This window comes from Coregonus lavaretus (assembly GCF_964263955.1).
Source record: "Coregonus lavaretus genome assembly, chromosome: 28".
NCBI classification, from domain to species: domain Eukaryota; kingdom Metazoa; phylum Chordata; class Actinopteri; order Salmoniformes; family Salmonidae; genus Coregonus; species Coregonus lavaretus.
The window spans coordinates 9,954,099-9,972,489 of record NC_140015.1 but is presented as its reverse complement, the minus strand read 5'-3'; the positions used below and the strand labels follow the sequence as shown (position 1 = coordinate 9,972,489).

At 43.4% G+C, this 18,391-nt stretch overlaps 1 protein-coding gene across 4 annotated transcripts; it reads left to right on the top strand.

The window, feature by feature from the left end:
* Window positions 1-500: 500 nt before the first annotated feature.
* Window positions 501-17,770, top strand: LOC311103308 (zinc finger protein 646-like). Of its 4 annotated transcripts, XM_084144845.1 has the most exons (6): window positions 501-640; window positions 5,793-8,579; window positions 9,116-9,190; window positions 9,378-10,496; window positions 13,232-14,139; window positions 15,152-17,770. In XM_084144845.1, the coding sequence occupies exons 2-6, from the start codon at window positions 5,989-5,991 to the stop codon at window positions 15,160-15,162; spliced, it is 4,704 nt and encodes a 1,567-aa protein (XP_084000971.1). In that variant the 5' UTR covers window positions 501-640; window positions 5,793-5,988; the 3' UTR covers window positions 15,163-17,770. The 4 variants fall into 4 exon arrangements, with proteins under 4 accessions (XP_084000971.1, XP_084000970.1, XP_084000973.1 ...); XM_084144844.1 differs by having other exon boundaries at window positions 13,232-17,770; XM_084144847.1 differs by lacking the exons at window positions 13,232-14,139; window positions 15,152-17,770 and adding an exon at window positions 10,573-11,530 and having other exon boundaries at window positions 9,378-10,431.
* Window positions 17,771-18,391: the final 621 nt, after the last annotated feature.

Sequence of the window (18,391 nt, the reverse complement as noted above, 5' to 3'; positions counted from 1 at the left end):
AGATCTTTGCATGTGAATCACTTCAAACTAAACTGGGAATAGGTTAATACGAAACAGATTGGAAGACAGTGAAGCACATTGGACAGCCTGAGAAAATCAACTAAATCATTTTGGAGTATTATAATATCACTCCCAAACCATGAAAGAAACGATGACAGTAATTTACAATACCATAGACAGACATAGTGACCTCAGAATGTCATTTCCTCCATGATCTACGAAGCGAAGGCAGTTTCCACGAGAATCTATTATGAGCAGCGCCTGCACCAATTGTGGATGTTTGTCTGATTTGGATTAATAACACGATTGAGCGCGCAGGAGCAAAATGGACCAGTTACAGTTTCTGGAGAGCAAAATACAGTACAGCATGCAAAAAAGTAATATTTTTTTATTTAAAGATAGGTGTTTGATGCAGACTAAAATGTTATTCTGCGCATGATGACGCGCAAAAGTACGTATGTCTCCGCTTCACACCGCTAGCTAGCAGGAAGTATGTTGAATCGGTGAAGAAAAAAATGACCGAAGAACCAAAGTCGGTTGTTGATCTGAAAAAATAACAAGTCTCCTAAATGAGAACGCAAATGCTGCGGTTTTCAGATTCGGCATCATTCGCTCTGGGGCAAAGAACGTCATTAAACGGGTAAGTCGAGTGCATAAAACGTATAAAAAACGATGTTTTCCATCAATGGGCCAGAATGTATTTCTCGAGATCTTTGTTGGTTCTAGGCTAGCGCACGTTAGCCAGCAAGCTAACCTTTGCGTGCCACGGTTATTTGGCTTGCTTAGGCATTAATTGCCCCTGAAATAATATGGTCTGTGCAGGGAACATACATACATTTATGCAGAATGTGCATCTTATATTTCTTTGAGTTTGCAAAATGTAGAGTTAACGACTTCCGTTTTCCTTGTATTTTTTAGCATCGTGGGGGGTAGTTAGCTAGGCGGCCGCGCTAGCTAGTTTGTCGGCTCGGTACAGATTATTACATTAGTTTGATAGTTGGCCAGATTAATTGCACCTTAAAGTGAAGTAATGTCTCAAACATTTAACTACACTTGTATTAAAATAACCGAAAATGCAGTTATATGATCCGAAGTAATGTATTTTCACGACTTGACCTAGCTAACAGGCTAATGTTTGCACAGCTTGCTAAAATGCGGCTAGTGTACTAGCTAGTTGCAAATAGCTTCTTAGAAAGCAATTTTGGATGGAAATTGAGTCGTTCTTGTTATATTTTTGGTTAATGCGAATTTACGTTATATTTCAACATTTGGTAACTCGATATTTCAGTTAACTATGCATTTATGAGCAAAATTCCTTATTTCTGCTTTCTCGGTCCTCCGGCCTTGACGTTGCCTAATTTGGGGAGTCGTCCGATGGAAAAGAGGACGGAATGTGTCGCGGATCGGCGTTAAAGATGCCCTGCTATTGTCCTGACAAATTTAGGCTGTGTGAACTCAGTGGAAAAGCCAAGGTCAGGGAGCGCGTTAGAATCGCCGCCCACTACAGTCAGATTATACTTTATTACAATTAATTCGAATTACAGTTTCTTGGGCCTCCCCATTATGAAATAAAAATATTATTTGTTGAAATGTAGCTCCAGCCCCATGTCGTCCGAGCTCTCAATCAAAACAATGCACGTGTAAACATCGAGTCACACCAAAATAATTGTAAAGATATTAGCCCAGGTAAACGGTGTATGTACAACTATCTGTAATATTTATATTCATATTAAATAAATACAAAATGTTTCCTTTATGTGGTTCCTTGGCTGTTTACAGAATCCTGCAAACCATTTTTGCGCGTTAAAGGTAAAGGTGGTTGTGATTTCACTGTTTAAAATAGTTTGATTAATTTCTTTTTCTTCTGCTATCAAATTAGTGTAGCTAGTTTGCTAGGCTAACTACTTCTGTGCACACTTGTTACTTAATTGTATTTGACAGTTCTCAGACAGTGTAAATATATATTTTTCTGTTTGAATTTAGTTGCAAATGGGAATTAGTCAGTGAAGGTTAAATTATTCCAAAGTTGTTTATGCTTCACCTCCCTATTTCTGTCTCTTACGTTTTAATAATTATTCTACTTGCATCATTCACACCACATTTGATAATGGCCCATCGAGCTGAAGTGTGAACATTAACATTACATTTTTCTCCCCAGAGAGAACCAGAAACCCTGGCTTCTGCAGGCCAGAGATTAATAAATGATTTCACCTTTTACACCATGGGCCCATTGTGATTATTATTTTTTTGCATCCCATAATTAAGCAAACAAGGTTTTCTAATATAAATGGTTTTAATTCTCATTTGTTTAAAGTGTCAAATAGCCTTGCTCACTGGATGTTTCTATATAAATCTAGATCCTTCCCACACCGCTATCATTTGAATAGACACCTTTATTCCAACCTGGGCCTACCTCAGCTCAGCAATGAATATATATGCTTCAAAGTGTAAACAACAGATGACAGACAACCCAAACTGTAGCGGAAGTGCTTTTTGTGACGTTAGACCCATCTGGTATTTCGCTACACAGATCTTGATTGACTTGATGAGCCTAGCACATCCAGATCCCTGGGTCAGGGTACCTTCCTGGAGGTTATGGGGCTTTCACTTTCACACGAGAGCTGTGAGACTAACCCATGCAGGGTAAAAAGTGTATTCTGTTGAGGTGTTGAGGTTACTTGACTACAGGAACAAATACTGGTAGGCCTATGTCAATAAACCATTCTGGAATAGGATGCCTTATTCAAATATAGGTTGGGGGGGAAATTGTGGAAAGCTCTAGAATAGTGAATTGAGCCTATATTTGACTATTACAGACTACTAGGCCTATGTTACTGAAAATGACCAATGTGACATTGGACCCATTTTTTTATTAGAATTTTGTGTGCAACTGCAAGATCAATCTTGCATTAGCTTATATTTTATGCCAACATCTCAAATTTGCATGAATTATCACAGAACTTACATTGATGATTTTACACAACGTGAAATTATGAAATGAAGCATTCCACAAACCTTTGTGTATTGTCTATTTTTCTATGTGTGCTGTAAATGGGCAAACTATAGGTGTGGTTCCAAGATTCTGCAGGAAGAACTTGGCACAGGACACATTGGTCAGCCTGGTGAAAGTGAGCACAAGCTGCAAACGTGCCAGATCTAATAAAACAAAAGCCACGTCTAAAAGTTCTCACAATCCGCACTGACAATTGTCAGTAGATGATAAATCATATGTACAAATAAAATATAGACTCATTTGAACAATGTCCTATTCATCAAACATAGGCAAAACATAAAGCAGTGAATTCTATAAATGTAAGACATATTTTTTAAGTTTGTCAATGCATATTCACTATTCTAATGACTCCAAAGTAACCTTTATGTTGTCCAAAGAGGTTGTGAACTGATATCATGTTTCCACCCCACAATAATGCATAAACAAAATTAGATTTTCATTTTGTTAATGATATTTCCACACAGGTAAAAATAACACATGGAAATTGTGAAAATTATGATATGTAAGAGCTGTTTGGGGAAAAATGCCAGGAATTTCAGCCTGTTCAGGAACTTTTGGCCCACGTTGTTTCTGGGCAGCAGGTAGCCTTAAGGTTAAGAGCATTGGGCCAGTAACCGAAAGGATGTCACAATGTGATCTGAGTATAATAAACCAATGACTGTTCATCTGTGAAGGGGGTGGGCTCTAGACCATTCTATAAGCCAATCAGGGCTGTGTATGTAAATATCTTCCAATTGGTTTCCCAACGCCTACACGATCAGACTGAGCATTTCGAGACACAGTGATGATTTAAAAATACAATACCAAAGTCTGCACTAGGGCTTTAAGAATAGTGATTGACTTCCTGGTGGATTTCCAAAAGTGTCTAGGGCATAGATATTACAATTTTACCCTACGAGGTCAGGAATACTGCTGGTTTTCTGTTCGGCCTGATAATTAATTGCACCCACCTGGTGTACCAGGTCTAAATCAGTCCCTGATTAGAGGGGAAGAATTTAAAAAAGCAGTGGTACTGGGTCTAGGGCCCTCAAACTCAACTCTGGACCTCAAAGCCAGTTACACTGCATTATGTCATTGTTCCCCTCTAATCAGGGACTGATTTAGACCTGGGACACCAGGTGTGTGCAATTAATTATCAGGTATAAAAGAACCAGCAGCCTCCGGACCTCGTAGGGCAGCGTTTCCCAAACTCTGTCCTAGGGAACCCAAGGGATGCACGTTTTGGTTTTTGCCCTAACACTACACAGCTTATTCAAATGATCAAAGCTAGATGAGTAGTTGATTATTTGAATCAGATGTGTAGTGCTGGGGCAAAAACCAAAACGTACACCCCTTGGGGACCAAGTTGTATGGTAAGAGTTGAGTACCCCTGGTCTAGGGGATATGGGGCTAGGGGTTGGCCCAATCCCAAATCGACCCCTAAACCCTTCGGATTTGATTTGTATACGCAATATGGTGAAACTTCCCCCTGACCTATCAGAGGGCAAGGTGGAGCTATTGCCATGTTACTTACACCTGTCAAATCCAATCAGATCTTAGTGTATAATCTGTGTGGTATAGGGGTCGATTTGGGATTGGGCCGTTGTTTCTGGACAGAGCCTAAATTTAAGGATGATTAATAATGAAACGCAGAGAATCAGACTGCCGATAGGTACTTATCACAGTGGGAGGCCTATCCTTCTCTTGCTCGAACGAAAGCGGTACCAGCTGCGTGCTGACCCGGTAGCGACGGACCTGTCATTTCTACTTGTAGAATCGCAATGCTCATCAGTTGCCAACAACTTGACTTTGAGCCAATCAGAGACCACGAACCCCCACGTGGGGGAGCCAACAGGAGTGACGGATCCACGAATGAGCCAGTCACACTTGTAGGCTATGGGATGGTAGCTAGCTAAGTGCACAGATGCAATGCACACAACATTAAATACTTCCTCCAAGATAGCTAACCACTATAGCTAGTCTTGATATTATAATTAAATCACAATGGATTTGTTTCCATGAAACAACTGCCTGTGTTAGCAGCCAAGTTAATGCAGTGTCCATCCCTAGCTAGCTATGTTGTGCCAGCTAGTGAATATGCTAATGTAAAGTAGCTTGCTAAACATTTGGCTATGGGCTGGCACTGGCCGTATGGGATTATGGAGAGTGAATTAAATTGTTTATTCGTCATCTTGTTAGGTAGTTATCTAACTGTGGACATCTGGCTAGGATCAACAAGGGCATTCTACAAAATAGGAACATTAGCGCAGCTAGCTAGCTAACGTTGGAATCAAGACCATAAACTAAGCAAAACACACGGACATGCGTTGCCAAACAATGCTACTGCCACCTTCTGGTTTGTAGTATTTTAACAATGCTTTGTGGCTGTCGACTTCAAGGTCTTTGCTGTGTGAACACAAAGAGATTGACTGCCAACACTGCTCAGAAGTACAAATTACACTAGGCTGGCGAACGGTAGACAATCCTGTGTGTGTCACTGCTCTGTAGGTGTTCTTGATTTACCCTGCCCAGCACCCTTGATAGGCAGAGTTTCAATGTTGGAAACATTTTATTGGTCTGAATGTCTGTCGCAGATTTGTAGCCTCTGTTGGCTTTTGCCAGACCTTTATTATTCCAATGAAGGTGTTCTGTGTCATATTTCTTGCAGTATAGAATAGATAACCTTTGCACGCTGACAGTGAAAATGGCTACACGTTCAGTATGAATAATATTTTCTGGTTTGAGTCTCTTCTCTTCTAAATGATTAAATGCCCTCTTTATGTTTTTTCTATTTCAACAGTGCTCTTCCAGTGCCTGCTCCGTGTCCAGATCCTTCCGGTGCTGCCCTGACGGGGTGGCATTGAATGGCTGAAAGAGAAGACTATCTTCAGCTCTGGGAAGAAAATGGCTGACACCACAGAATCCAAGAGCTAAGACTCTCTTTTCCCCTTGTCTACTTTGTTGATTATCTTGAGACTTGATTTCCCCTTCCCTAAATGTATAAGCCTACTATGGCAATGCATGATATGAGCCGTGTCAAGGGTTTCCCCTGTAAAGAGTGTGATATGGTTTGCCCCAGTACCCCTAGTCTGTTAGAACACATGAAGGCTCACTACCAGCAAGAAGAGAATGGCAGGTTTGAGTGTGAGCAATGTGGCCGCATCTATAAGCATGCTGGCAGCCTGGCCAACCATAAGAAATCCCATGAAGTGGGTTCCTTTCAGTGCCCAGTCTGCACCAGAACCCTTCCCAATGCTGTGGCTCTGAAGAACCACCTCCGTATCCACACCCTATCCCCAAGCAGTGCCCAGGCAGAGGAAGACGGCGGTGACGAAGGCGCTGAAGACGGCCATGATGAGAGGAACTATGGTCTTGCACAGGATCTGTCCGATGGCTTTGCCCGTAGTCACCTGAACAACAGTGGAATGGTTCATGGCGTGATGTCACATGACCCAGATGATCATAAGAAGTCACCTGTAACTGATGATGCCTGGGATCGTCCATTCAAATGTGATCAGTGTGATAGGACCTACCGCCACCATGGCAGCCTGGTTAATCACAAGAAATGTCACCAGGAGGGGGCGTTCAAGTGCACCGTCTGTTACAAGCAGTTCAACAACCTGGCTGCTCTCAGCGGCCATGAGCGAACCCACTCAAAGTTTAAGACTCCTGGAGCATCGATGGTTAACAACAACATACATGATTCTGTGACTGATCAGCGTTTGTCTGCGCCCCAAACCGATGATGCGGCTAATTGCTTCTGCCACCTGTGCCAGGTAGCCTTGCCCAATAAGAGTGACTTCCAGGAGCACATCCTGTTGCATAATGCAGCCTCCTCTTCACTGGGTCTTGCCCGTAGTTTCCCTGGGATAATGCCGCACAATCTCAGCGCTGTCCGTTCCCCAGCGTACACACCTGCCCTCGGTGACCCTCTGCCGCTTCCTCCTTTGCCAAATGATAAACGTGGCCCCTTTGACCCAATGCTTGGACCTCCTGTCAATAACCCCATTTACACTTGTGCATACTGTGGGGCTGGGCATCCTGATCTGGAGAGCCTCAAAGTTCATTACCTGACCCATGACCCCCACCCAGGCTCCCATGGTCAGGATGGTATCCTGAACACTGATGGGATTGGCTCTAACTCTAACCCATCACCATCTGGAGAGAGAGTGCAGTCTTCTTCTGATGATGGCGAACGTCGTTTCAAGTGTCAGGATTGTGGGAAAAGCTACCGCCATGCTGGAAGCCTGGTCAACCACAAGCGTTCCCACCAGACTGGCCTCTACCAGTGCACCATCTGCTGCAAGCAGTATCCGCACTTGGCAGCCTTGCATAGCCACCTCCGCAGCCACAAGGGAAGAACATCCAACCAATCATCCCTCAACACTGAAGGCGACTGGCTCTCCTCGGAACCCCTTACACTTGACTCTCAGAATAGTTATGTGCAGGAGGGGAGTGGCGCAACCACCCCTATCTCCCTCCCTGGAAATCTTGGTGATGCTGCTCACTTTGTACCTGATGGTGGCCACAGCAGTGGTTTGGATTCACTGGAGTTCCATGATCGATTTGATGGCTCCCTTGCCCAGAGCAACTCTGGGCACTCCCCTCTTCCACAGAACCACCGCCAGGCTGATAGACACATGTGCACTGACTGTGGAGAAATGTATGGGGACATCTCTGGCATCAAGTCTCACATGTGCCCCCAACGGCGACAGAACCAGGGGATGTCCAATGGATTCATGGGAAACATGAGTGGCTACAACAGCCCTGGAGGCGCTGCTCTCCCTTCAGGTGGAGGAAATGTGAAAGAGAGCAATGGACAGCGCTCTCAGTATGGTTCTCAGTCCCATGCCCAGGGAAGTGGAAAAAGGATGAATAAAGAAGATGAAGATGATGGCGAGGTGTACCAGTGCTCGGTGTGTGGGAACCATTATGCCAGCCTCAGGGCCCTGAGGAGCCATCTGCGCAGCCATGCTAACAATCCCACAGGGCCTGGGACTTCAGCACTTTCTCCTAACGGTGAGGCAGACTGGAGGATTATCTGCAGCACCTGTGGCCAGAGCTTCTCCAGAAAGCAAGACCTGTTAAACCACCAATTGATTCATGGGCCACAAAGGTCAGATGCAGCAGCGCAGGGCATGGTGGCAGATCCCACCAATACTAATGGCAAAATGGATGGTGATGGGAGGAATCACATTTGCGTTGACTGTGGCATGTTCTTTGCTGATCGCCATCACTTGATCACTCACCTGTGTCCTGGAAAGGGAAGAGGAGGAGTGCTGAGCAAAGAAGGATTGAATGGAGCTAAAGGGATGACTGGCGGAGATGGAGTTAGTGGCGGCGGAGTTGGAGGACCTGGAGGCAGTCGTGATATGGGAGGACAGGACCGTAGACAACAGATGCCAGATTCGGAAGATCGACCCCACAAATGTGACCAGTGTGGAAGGGGCTACAGGCACCCTTGCTCCCTGCTCAACCACAAGAAATCTCACAAGACCGGAGTCTTCAGATGCCTTGTCTGTCAGAAGCGCTACTACAACCTGCTGGCCCTCAAGAACCACCAGAGGACCCACTTTGACTTAAAAAGGTAAGCTTTTGTTTGATGCTTTTCCTCATTGAGACTATTTTTGTCTTTGTGGGCATATTAATAACAAGATCTGTGTGCGTAGCTTGAATTTGGTCCAAATTTCCAATTGACATCAATGGGTCATTTTACACTAAAATCTAGATTGTACAGTACCTTCATGGATTGGTCTTTATTTTCTCTGAAATAATGAGATGCAGTATTTTTCATTGTAATAATACTAGATATGAGTAGGAATAATCAATTTGCCTATCGAGGGCCTCCGCATTGATGTAAAAAATAGGCATTCGATTTGTTGAAGAAAACACACCGCTTTTCCCTCACTGTACAGCGGCACAGCTGAAAAACTAAGGACATTGTCATTGAATGTAAGAGTCTACTCTGTGCTACAGTCCAATCTGTAAATCTAATTAAAAACAAAACACCCCTTAAGCAATGCTGAGGAACCCAAGAAATGGCCAGGCCATGACATCTTTGAATCCATTCTAAACGTAAAATGTATTTCTGACTGGTGATTTCCCTTTATTGGCTTGCTACAGCAAGGCTGCCGCTGGCACAGGGAGAAGCGGTCCCCAAGTGGCACCCGATTCCGAAACGATGGCTTTACTTGAATGGTAAATAACCTTCCCCAAATGTGCTTTTATCATCATTACTAAACGTAGCTAGTGCCCATTCAGCCAGTTGGCTGTCCACTCATGATGTTAGGAGCGAGTTGAGTGGCTGGCAGATCGTGGAATAGGGAAAAGTAGTATTTACCAGTTCCTCACCCATCTTTATTTTGGTCCTCACTTTCTTTTGCAGGCACAAGTGTGAGGAGTGTGGGAAGGCTTTCAAGATCCAGAAGCAGCTGGAAAACCACCTTCGGCTCCATGAAGAACATAGAGCAAAGGCTCACGCCCAGCTCGCGAAACTAGGCAATGGAAGGTATCAAGGAGGACCCTCTGGCATGCAGGCCATGAGAGGAGAATCGTCCAAATCCCAGAACCCTGGCATGGGGGGAGTCAAGTATGGACAGCAACAACAAGGCTTCAAGCAACCCTACTCAGAGGCGGGTACTTCAAGGGCTCAGAATTTTGATCTACAAGAAGGGGGACGACGACCCTTCGCTTGTGATGAGTGCGGACGGAGCTATCGTCATGCAGGCAGCTTGGCCAACCACAAGAATCTTCACAAAATTGGCGAGTATCACTGCAATGTCTGCAACTCCACTTACCCCAACCGCCTGGCCATGAAAAACCATCTGCGTCTTCATTTTGCCCTCAAGAAGCACACTTGCCAGGAATGTGGCAAAGGATTCCGCACCCAAAAGCAGCTGACCACCCACCACTCTGCACAGCTCTGCAAGGGGGCTGCAGGAGCTGTTGCTCAAATGGATTACGAGTGTGATGGGTGCTGCGAGGGTTTCGTTACTGCTGACGAGCTGGCTGCACATGACTGCCCTGCTCAGCAGCTCCCTTCGTCCTCTGCCTCCCTCAATAGCTCAAGCCTCAGTATCGATGGGGCTGACCTTGTGCCAGATGAACGCCCCTACAGCTGTGACATCTGCAGCTGCTCTTACAAACATGCCAGCAGCCTGCTGAACCACAAGCACACGCACAAGACGGGCACCTTTACCTGCACCTACTGCGACAAGCCGTACTCCAACTACATGGCGCTTCGCAACCACATGCGCATCCACACGCAGAAGAAGAGGCACATCTGCCACCACTGCGGGAAAGCGTTCCGGCTAGCCAGGTTCCTCCGCAATCACCAGAAGGTCCATGAGGAGGGCCACACACGCTTTGGCTGCACCAGCTGCGGGAAGAGCTTCCAGGGGAGGTCAGGCCTGGCGAGGCACCGCTGCGGGGAGAACCAGGTAGGCAAGGAGGGCAGGAGGATGGCCACTGCAAGCACGACAGGGGGAGAAGAGTGCCGGTACACGTGAGTTTTCGTCTGTTGTTTGTGATTCTTGAAGTGAAAATAGTGAAGATCATAGGTTTCTACATGTCTATTACAGGTATATGATCTCCAATCCGGCTTCCTTGGGACCATACGTGCACCGGAATTCGGATATTTCTGAAGTTTGGACAGATTGATTAGTGGAGACCAGATAAGTCACCCTGTTTGCTTTCAGTTAGATATACATTCGTTTCCTAGGCTACTATGAATCAGAATTGATTTGATTGTTCAGTTGGATGTTTTATTTTCTACTTTTACCTAAGAATTCTGCCATTAATTGATACCAATTCAAAGTAGCTGACGTAGTATAATAAGTACGATTTATGATTTGTGTGTTCCTTGTACTTGTTATGAATTGTAGTGCTCCTTTGTTTGTGCTTCCCTGTCTCTTTTATAGCTACATTGTACATTTTGGTTGTTGATAGTGTAAACCTAGTTTAGTGGGCTTATTTGTTTGACAAAGTCAAGGCACAAAAGCTGGTTAAAATGGTAAAAGACCATAGAAGTGAAAAGGTTATTGTATGTTTTTTGCTGATATTACAGTGAATACTACATTGATAAAGGGCATAGGCCTATCCTTAGACTTAGATCCACAGTAAGTATTTGGCGCTTGCTGCACTGCACATGCTTTGTTGTAATTTAGTTATTTTTGGGGGGTAATCTGCACTAAGCCACCATATTTCACCACAGTTGCGGCCAATAAGAAAGTCAGAATCATTTAAATAACTATGAAAAGTGTGATATGGAATTGTTGTGTCCAAATGTGCAGTGCAGGGAGCCACACATACCTTCCAAGACTCAAATTAGTTTTCAATTATTTGATTAAGGACATTCCATATTCTTTTCCCGTTTCCTCCAGAATGTGTTCCCCTTTACTATGTGTGTAAATTGACTATTTCTTCTTGTAGGACATGGTAAACCACTTATAGTCATCTCCAAAGCTTTAAGCCGGATTCCAGATCATATACCTGTACAAATTATTTTGAGATTATATATATATATATATATACACAGTGGGGAGAACAAGTATTTGATACACTGCCGATTTTGCAGGTTTTCCTACTTACAAAGCATGTAGAGGTCTGTAATTTTTATCATAGGTACACTTCAACTGTGAGAGATGGAATCTAAAACAACAATCCAGAAAATCACATTGTATGATTTTTAAGTAATTAATTTGCATTTTATTGCATGACATAAGTATTTGATACATCAGAAAAGCAGAACTTAATATTTGGTACAGAAACCTTTGTTTGCAATTACAGAGATCATACGTTTCCTTTAGGTCTTGACCAGGTTTGCACACACTGCAGCAGGGATTTTGGCCCACTCCTCCATACAGACCTTCTCCAGATCCTTCAGGTTTCGGGGCTGTCGCTGGGCAATACGGACTTTCAGCTCCCTCCAAATATTTTCTATTGGGTTCAGGTCTGGAGACTGGCTAGGCCACTCCAGGACCTTGATATGCTTCTTACGGAGCCACTCCTTAGTTGCCCTGGCTGTGTGTTTCGGGTCGTTGTCATGCTGGAAGACAAAGCCACGACCCATCTTCAATGCTCTTACTGAGGGAAGGAGGTTGTTGGCCAAGATCTCGCGATACATGGCCCCATCCATCCTCCCCTCAATACGGTGCAGTCGTCCTGTCCCCTTTGCAGAAAAGCATCCTCAAAGAATGATGTTTCCACCTCCATGCTTCACGGTTTGGATGGTGTTCTTGGGCTTGTACTCAACCTTCTTCTTCCTCCAAACACGGCGAGTGGAGTTTAGACCAAAAAGCTCTATTTTTGTCTCATCAGACCCCATTCCTCCTCTGGATCATCCAGATGGTCATTGGCAAACTTCAGATGGGACATGCGCTGGCTTGAGCAGGGGGACCTTGCGTGCGCTGCAGGATTTTAATCCATGACGGCGTAGTGTGTTACTAATGGTTTCCTTTGAGACTGTGGTCCCAGCTCTCTTCAGGTCATTGACCAGGTCCTGCCGTGTAGTTCTGGGCTGATCCCTCACCTTCCTCATGATCATTGATGCCCCACGAGGTGAGATCTTGCATGGAGCCCCAGACCGAGGGTGATTGACCGTCATCTTGAACTTCTTCCATTTTCTAATAATTGCGCCAACAGTTTTTGCCTTCTCACCAAGCTGCTTGCCTATTGTCCTGTAGCCCATCCCAGCCTTGTGCAGGTCTACAATTTTATCCCTGATGTCCTTACACAGCTCTCTGGTCTTGGCCATTGTGGAGAGGTTGGAGTCTGTTTGATTGAGTGTGTGGACAGGTGTCTTTTATACAGGTAACGAGTTCAAACAGGTGCAGTTAATACAGGTAATGAGTGGAGAACAGGAGGGCTTCTTAAAGAAAAACTAACTGGTCTGTGAGAGCTGGAATTCTTACTGGTTGGTAGGTGATCAAATACTTATGTCATGCAATAAAATGCAAATTAATTACTTAAAAATCATACAATGTGATTTTCTGGATTTTTGTTTTAGATTCCGTCTCTCACAGTTGAAGTGTACCTATGATAAAAATTACAGACCTCTACATGCTTTGTAAGTAGGAAAACCTGCAAAATCGGCAGTGTATCAAATACTTGTTCTCCCCACTGTATATTAGTTAGTTCTATCTAATGGAAAAGTGGTAACCAGCCAATTAGATTGGTTAGATTAGTGAAAAAGAACCGCAAGCCGTTACTAATTTCTTCTTCTCTTGTCTCTCTCTACAGATGTGACCAGTGTGGCCGCTCCTACGCCCATGCCAGCTCCCTCCTCAACCACAAAAACACCCACACCGTAGGCATTTACCACTGTGCCGTGTGCCTCAAGACCTATTCCAACCTCCTGGCCCTCAAGAACCACCGGCGCATCCATTCAGAGATACGACGTCACCGCTGCCCAGAATGCGGCAAGGCTTTCCGTGTCTCCTCCCAGCTCAACAGCCACCGTCGCGTCCACCTAAAGGAGAGGGAGCTAACTTGTGGCCCCTGCCAGCGCAGCTTCCCCAGCCAGGCCAGCTTCCGCCTCCACCAGGAGATCTCCCACGGCCAAGCCCCCAGGCCCCCCCAGCAGACACAGGCCAGAGCTGGGGGAGCATCTGGGGGCACATCCGGTGGCGGGAGCTCAGGCCTTAGCTGGGACTCCGGCCTGGATCTCACGCTGTTGCAGGCCCAAGGACTGGACCCCAATGGACTACCCAAAATGAACTCCCTGTCCTTCCAAGGCCCCAGTGGCAGCAGGAGCCGTGGGGCGACGGGGACCAAGTCGCACATCTGCAACCAGTGTGGCCGTGCCTACCTCCATGCCAGCTCCCTCCTCAACCACAAAAACAGTCACAAAACAGGCGCCTACTTCTGTAACTCCTGTCAGAAGGAGTTTCCCAACCTGATGTCCCTCAAGAACCACCGGCGCATTCACACTGAGCCCAAACGTTTCCAGTGCCCCGACTGCGGAAAGTCCTTCCGTGTGTCCACCCAGCTCATCTGCCACAGGCGCATCCACACCAAGGAAAAGCCCTTTTCCTGCCAGCAGTGCGACAAGCGCTTCTCCAGCAAGTCCAACCTGCGCCACCACCAGAAGGTGCACTGGAGCAGCTCAGCGCCCCCCACCATGGCCATGGGCGCTGCCAGCTTCCTGGGTATGCCCTCAGGCCCATTTCTATAAGTATGGGTGGGGGTGGGGGAAGGGGGGTTCTAGTGTGAGATGCATTGAAATGCCAAGGTTCTAGAGGTTCTAAAACTCTTAGTCCCGTTCCTTCTCATTCACCACCATCTCCCTCTTGTTGTAGAGCGTGAAGTTTATATCTATAGATTTTCACAGAGCAGGTTATGTGTTCTAGACTCACAGGCCCTGCATGCAACTTCATACAAGGGAGGGGGGAGGGGGAGAGGACTGACTTGGCATGGACGACATCTCCACTGGTTAAGACAGTCTGGTTACAAAAGCTTCCCCCATCCTCTTCATCCCAACCAGCATGGCTACGCTTGCTTGCATTCACTCGATGGCCTTTGCTAGGGGACAACAACCCATCCGCCTGTAATGTTACACAAGGATTACTGCTCACACAGTGTAGGATGTGTGCTAGACTTCTCTGTTCGGCCCTTTAGAAACCTTAATGATATACTGTTGTCATAGCCCCCTGTTGCATGTTACACAGTAGATTATTGTAGATTTCTCAGTGTTTTATTGACAGTTAAGCCCAGTGTCAAAGAAGTCACAACATACAGGGCACAATAGGAAGAACATCCTAATGCCATGCCAAGAGTGTAGCGTGAAGCTCACCAAGTCAACCACATTGATGAATTTGACCAATGTTAAGTGTTTTTTGTGGCATCTTTGCAGTTTGAATGCATTGCACATGACATCCCATTCCGTATCTGTTGATTTTGGATAAAGCCTTTGCATGCGGCCTTTGTCATGTTATACAAAACATCTTAACCAGTAACAAATTGTTCAAACCGTGTCTCTGAAGTGAGCAATATGTTGGAGCAAAGAGTTGAGATGTACTTCGACATTGTAAAAATTAAGTTTTAACGGTTAATTAATGCAGTGGTTGGAGATGTCACATTTCTATATTCTAGAACTGACCTGAGGGTGTATTACTCTCTTGTGAGGTTCTAATTGTTTTCTAACTTGTGTGTTTCTTGCAGCACGAAGATGAGCTTCAAACCTTATTATTCTGCAGATGACAGCAATGCTCTTTATCGGTTGCTACTTTCTGGCATCACATTTCTGTATTCCTCCTAGTATTTAAAAAATGTTTCTGGGCGCCCATATTTTCAACACTGCGCCTAACTAGTTAACATGTATAGACAATAAGTTGTGGTTAAAAAAAATAAACTAAAGAAAATGTATATTGTTAGGCCCATGCCGGCATTTGGTTTTATCCTGTATCGTAATCGTACTTCTGACTGTATTATTTACAGTTCGACTTTTATAAAACAGATAATTGTAGAATGCATTTATTTATATTAACACTTGTTACGGAAGACGCTAGTTTTAGGATCTCTCAGTTTAGGAGCTGTGTTGTAACCACCCCTTTCCTTACACTTACCCCTGACTATTCATCCTGTATGTATAATTGACATGGAGTCAAGTATGAAGGACTCCCAAAGAACATTTGTTACAGTGACAGTACTCCTCCATGTTGTCTCAATTTGTTATGCTTAAAAAAAAAAGAAATCTGTCACTTGTACAATAAACAGGGAACTTGTATAATGTGTTTTTTGATTGCAGTACCAAGATTTAAGGAAATATTTCTGAAATGTTTGCCTTTTACAAGTGATGTTGTGACCGTCTCCCCTCAAGTCAGACTGGACTTCCTTCTGTTTCACAAAAAGCTCACACTCAAAGGGATGACTTTGTGAAATGTTTGTGCATTCAGTCCTCATTCTTTTAAGTTTTTGTTACACCTTATCGTAACCCTTGTATTTATTAGTATTTAATTTAATTGCGTTTTGACTATTCAAAGCTCTGTGTGAACACCTTTTTACAGGGAGCACTGGTGCTAGTAAGTGAAATATAAAGTGACAGTGGAGTGATATAGGAGTAATGTGATTAAACTAGACCACAGGACAACTAAATATATTTTAATTAAACTCTTGCTTTTTCTCCACAATTGGTTAAAAGTGGACCCTTCCAACCTTCATTATGGCTAGTTTAGAAAGGATTGGTTTGAACAACTATAATGAATAATTTGTCGTTCTAACTTTTTGTTTCATACATATATATGTAATGCTTACTATACACTTTTATAAACTATGTTTTGATAATTCATTTCTTAACAAAACCTGTCCATATTATAACCCCTAATGCTGAGTACTGAAAATAAATAGCTGGGAAAAAAAGTGAAGAACAGTGTTGTGAATCGATTGTCCTTTAACTCCACACTTTTAATGTACTTTTGAAAGTGTTAAGTGTTTTAATGATCAACATGTTTTCACACAGGTAATTTTTAACCTGTGATGAGGGTGCAATCAACCTGGGTTAACTCAACCTTGTTAAACACTTGGCTTGAACATTTTCACTTCAGTGAATTGGTCAAATGAAAATGCGTCTAGTTGAGGTGCCAAATAATTTCCCTGTTTGAGGATATGTAAGGAAGGGGGGTATACAATTGCAGATTATCTTTAAGCAAATGATGCAGACTGAGGATGAAGTTTGATAATGCTTGTTGCCTCTAGAAAGGCTGGTGCCCTCATCATACACCCAGGCAGCCCAATGTTTATCTTTTCCATTAGGTCTTTTCACATCAGATCTTATTCAGAGCTGATCTAATTAGTCAAAAGAGCAATTAGTGAAAAAAAGATCTGAATAAGGCTGCCTGTGTAAACACAGCCCTAGAGGATTAGACTTATGAAAATGACAGTCATTTACTCATGTTAGTCCAAACAATGAAAAAATTGACTAATGCATTACAAAATTATCATATGATCATATCTATATGTCATCTTTAAGGTACAATGTTCAAATGCACTCCATTATCTTGATGCTAGAATATTTATTTGTTTTATGCAACACATAAATCACCAAATGATATTGAGTTTACAATGTGGTTGGTGAAAATATACCTTTATTTTATAACCAGCCAAAAGGCTTTGGAGTTCTTTCATCCTTGGAAGAAGAATATCCTCCCAAAACTCCTTTCTTTAGTTTTTACACTTAGACTTACATTTAGACCAACCCAATATTTCCACGTAGCTTTTTTAAAATCAACCCAGACAAGTTTGAGAGTGCTTAGCATGCTAACACCAGTGTCCATATGAAATCTGTTGAGCTGATGCCAAAGTCTTGCAACCACAATGGCATTTCTATTATAATACATTGTTCAAGAGTGATATGGTCACTACACATTGGAATGGAGTGTCTGCATGGTGGTTGTGTGTTGTTGTTCCTATGGACTCTTGGATTAGCATGCTAAACTAACAAGTGGCTGCTCAAAATAACTAAATATATCAAATGTTTTTGTCTGGGTTGATTAAGAAACGCTCAAGTACTGGGAGAAACCAAAGAAAATAGTTTTTTGAGGAAATTGTCCTCGTAAGGGCTGTAGAATTAACATTGCAATATGGCTGTCTCCCAATTGTTGTGTGTTTGTCACCATGAAGATGAAACTAGCCTAGATATTGAAGATACAAATCTCTCAACCTTAATCCTACACATGTACTCTGACCTATTCCTGATTTGTTTTGTTTTCATGTACTTTTCGTCTTTTATATTTGCATGATAGAAGTTTGTGCTTAATAAAGATCCATCCGTGTTGAGTATAATTAACTGTAGCAATACATTTGTTCCCAAATTGAGGCATCAGTTTCTTCTACCAAATTCAAGGTACAGTAACAAAGCTATGTAGACGACCATATTAAATACTGGTAGCTAGTGGAAATAATAAACCCATATACCTGTAGTGTACAGTGGGAGAGTGTTGACATTTACAACACATGTAGCTTCACCATTTGACTCAAGGCGCAGTACGCCATCAGTGTAGGGAAGACCGATTTGATTTGCCCAATGGTTTGATTGACATATTGAAAAGGCTCAGGTGAATTGCCCAAAATTAAAAATGTATTGTTAACATTTCAGTAATATTTTTGACTCCCTCTCGGGTTTTGGACATTTACATTTACATTTACATTATTTAGCAGACGCTCTTATCCAGAGCGACTTACAAATTGGACGAATATGACATCTTATTATAAGCCCAAAATATTATTTTGTAGAGACAATATTGTTGGGCTTTCAACTTCTGAAAACTAGAACCAATATTGAATCAAGAAGACGCTGCATTTTGTATACACCGAGGGTGGCCGTGCCACTTTTGTTTTTGTCTCAATTAATAGTATTCATTTATTACTACCGATACATATCAAGATCTATGTGCATGTGGAAAC

Excerpts from the sequence above, each read along its gene's own strand:
- LOC311103308 (XM_084144844.1), top strand. The coding sequence starts at position 5,989 with ATGTATAAGCCTACTATGGCAATGCATGATATGAGCCGTGTCAAGGGT. Across the intron at positions 8,580-9,115 it reads ACCCACTTTGACTTAAAAAG|CAAGGCTGCCGCTGGCACAG; the intron begins GTAAGCTTTTGT and ends GGCTTGCTACAG. Across the intron at positions 9,191-9,377 it reads ACGATGGCTTTACTTGAATG|GCACAAGTGTGAGGAGTGTG; the intron begins GTAAATAACCTT and ends TTTCTTTTGCAG.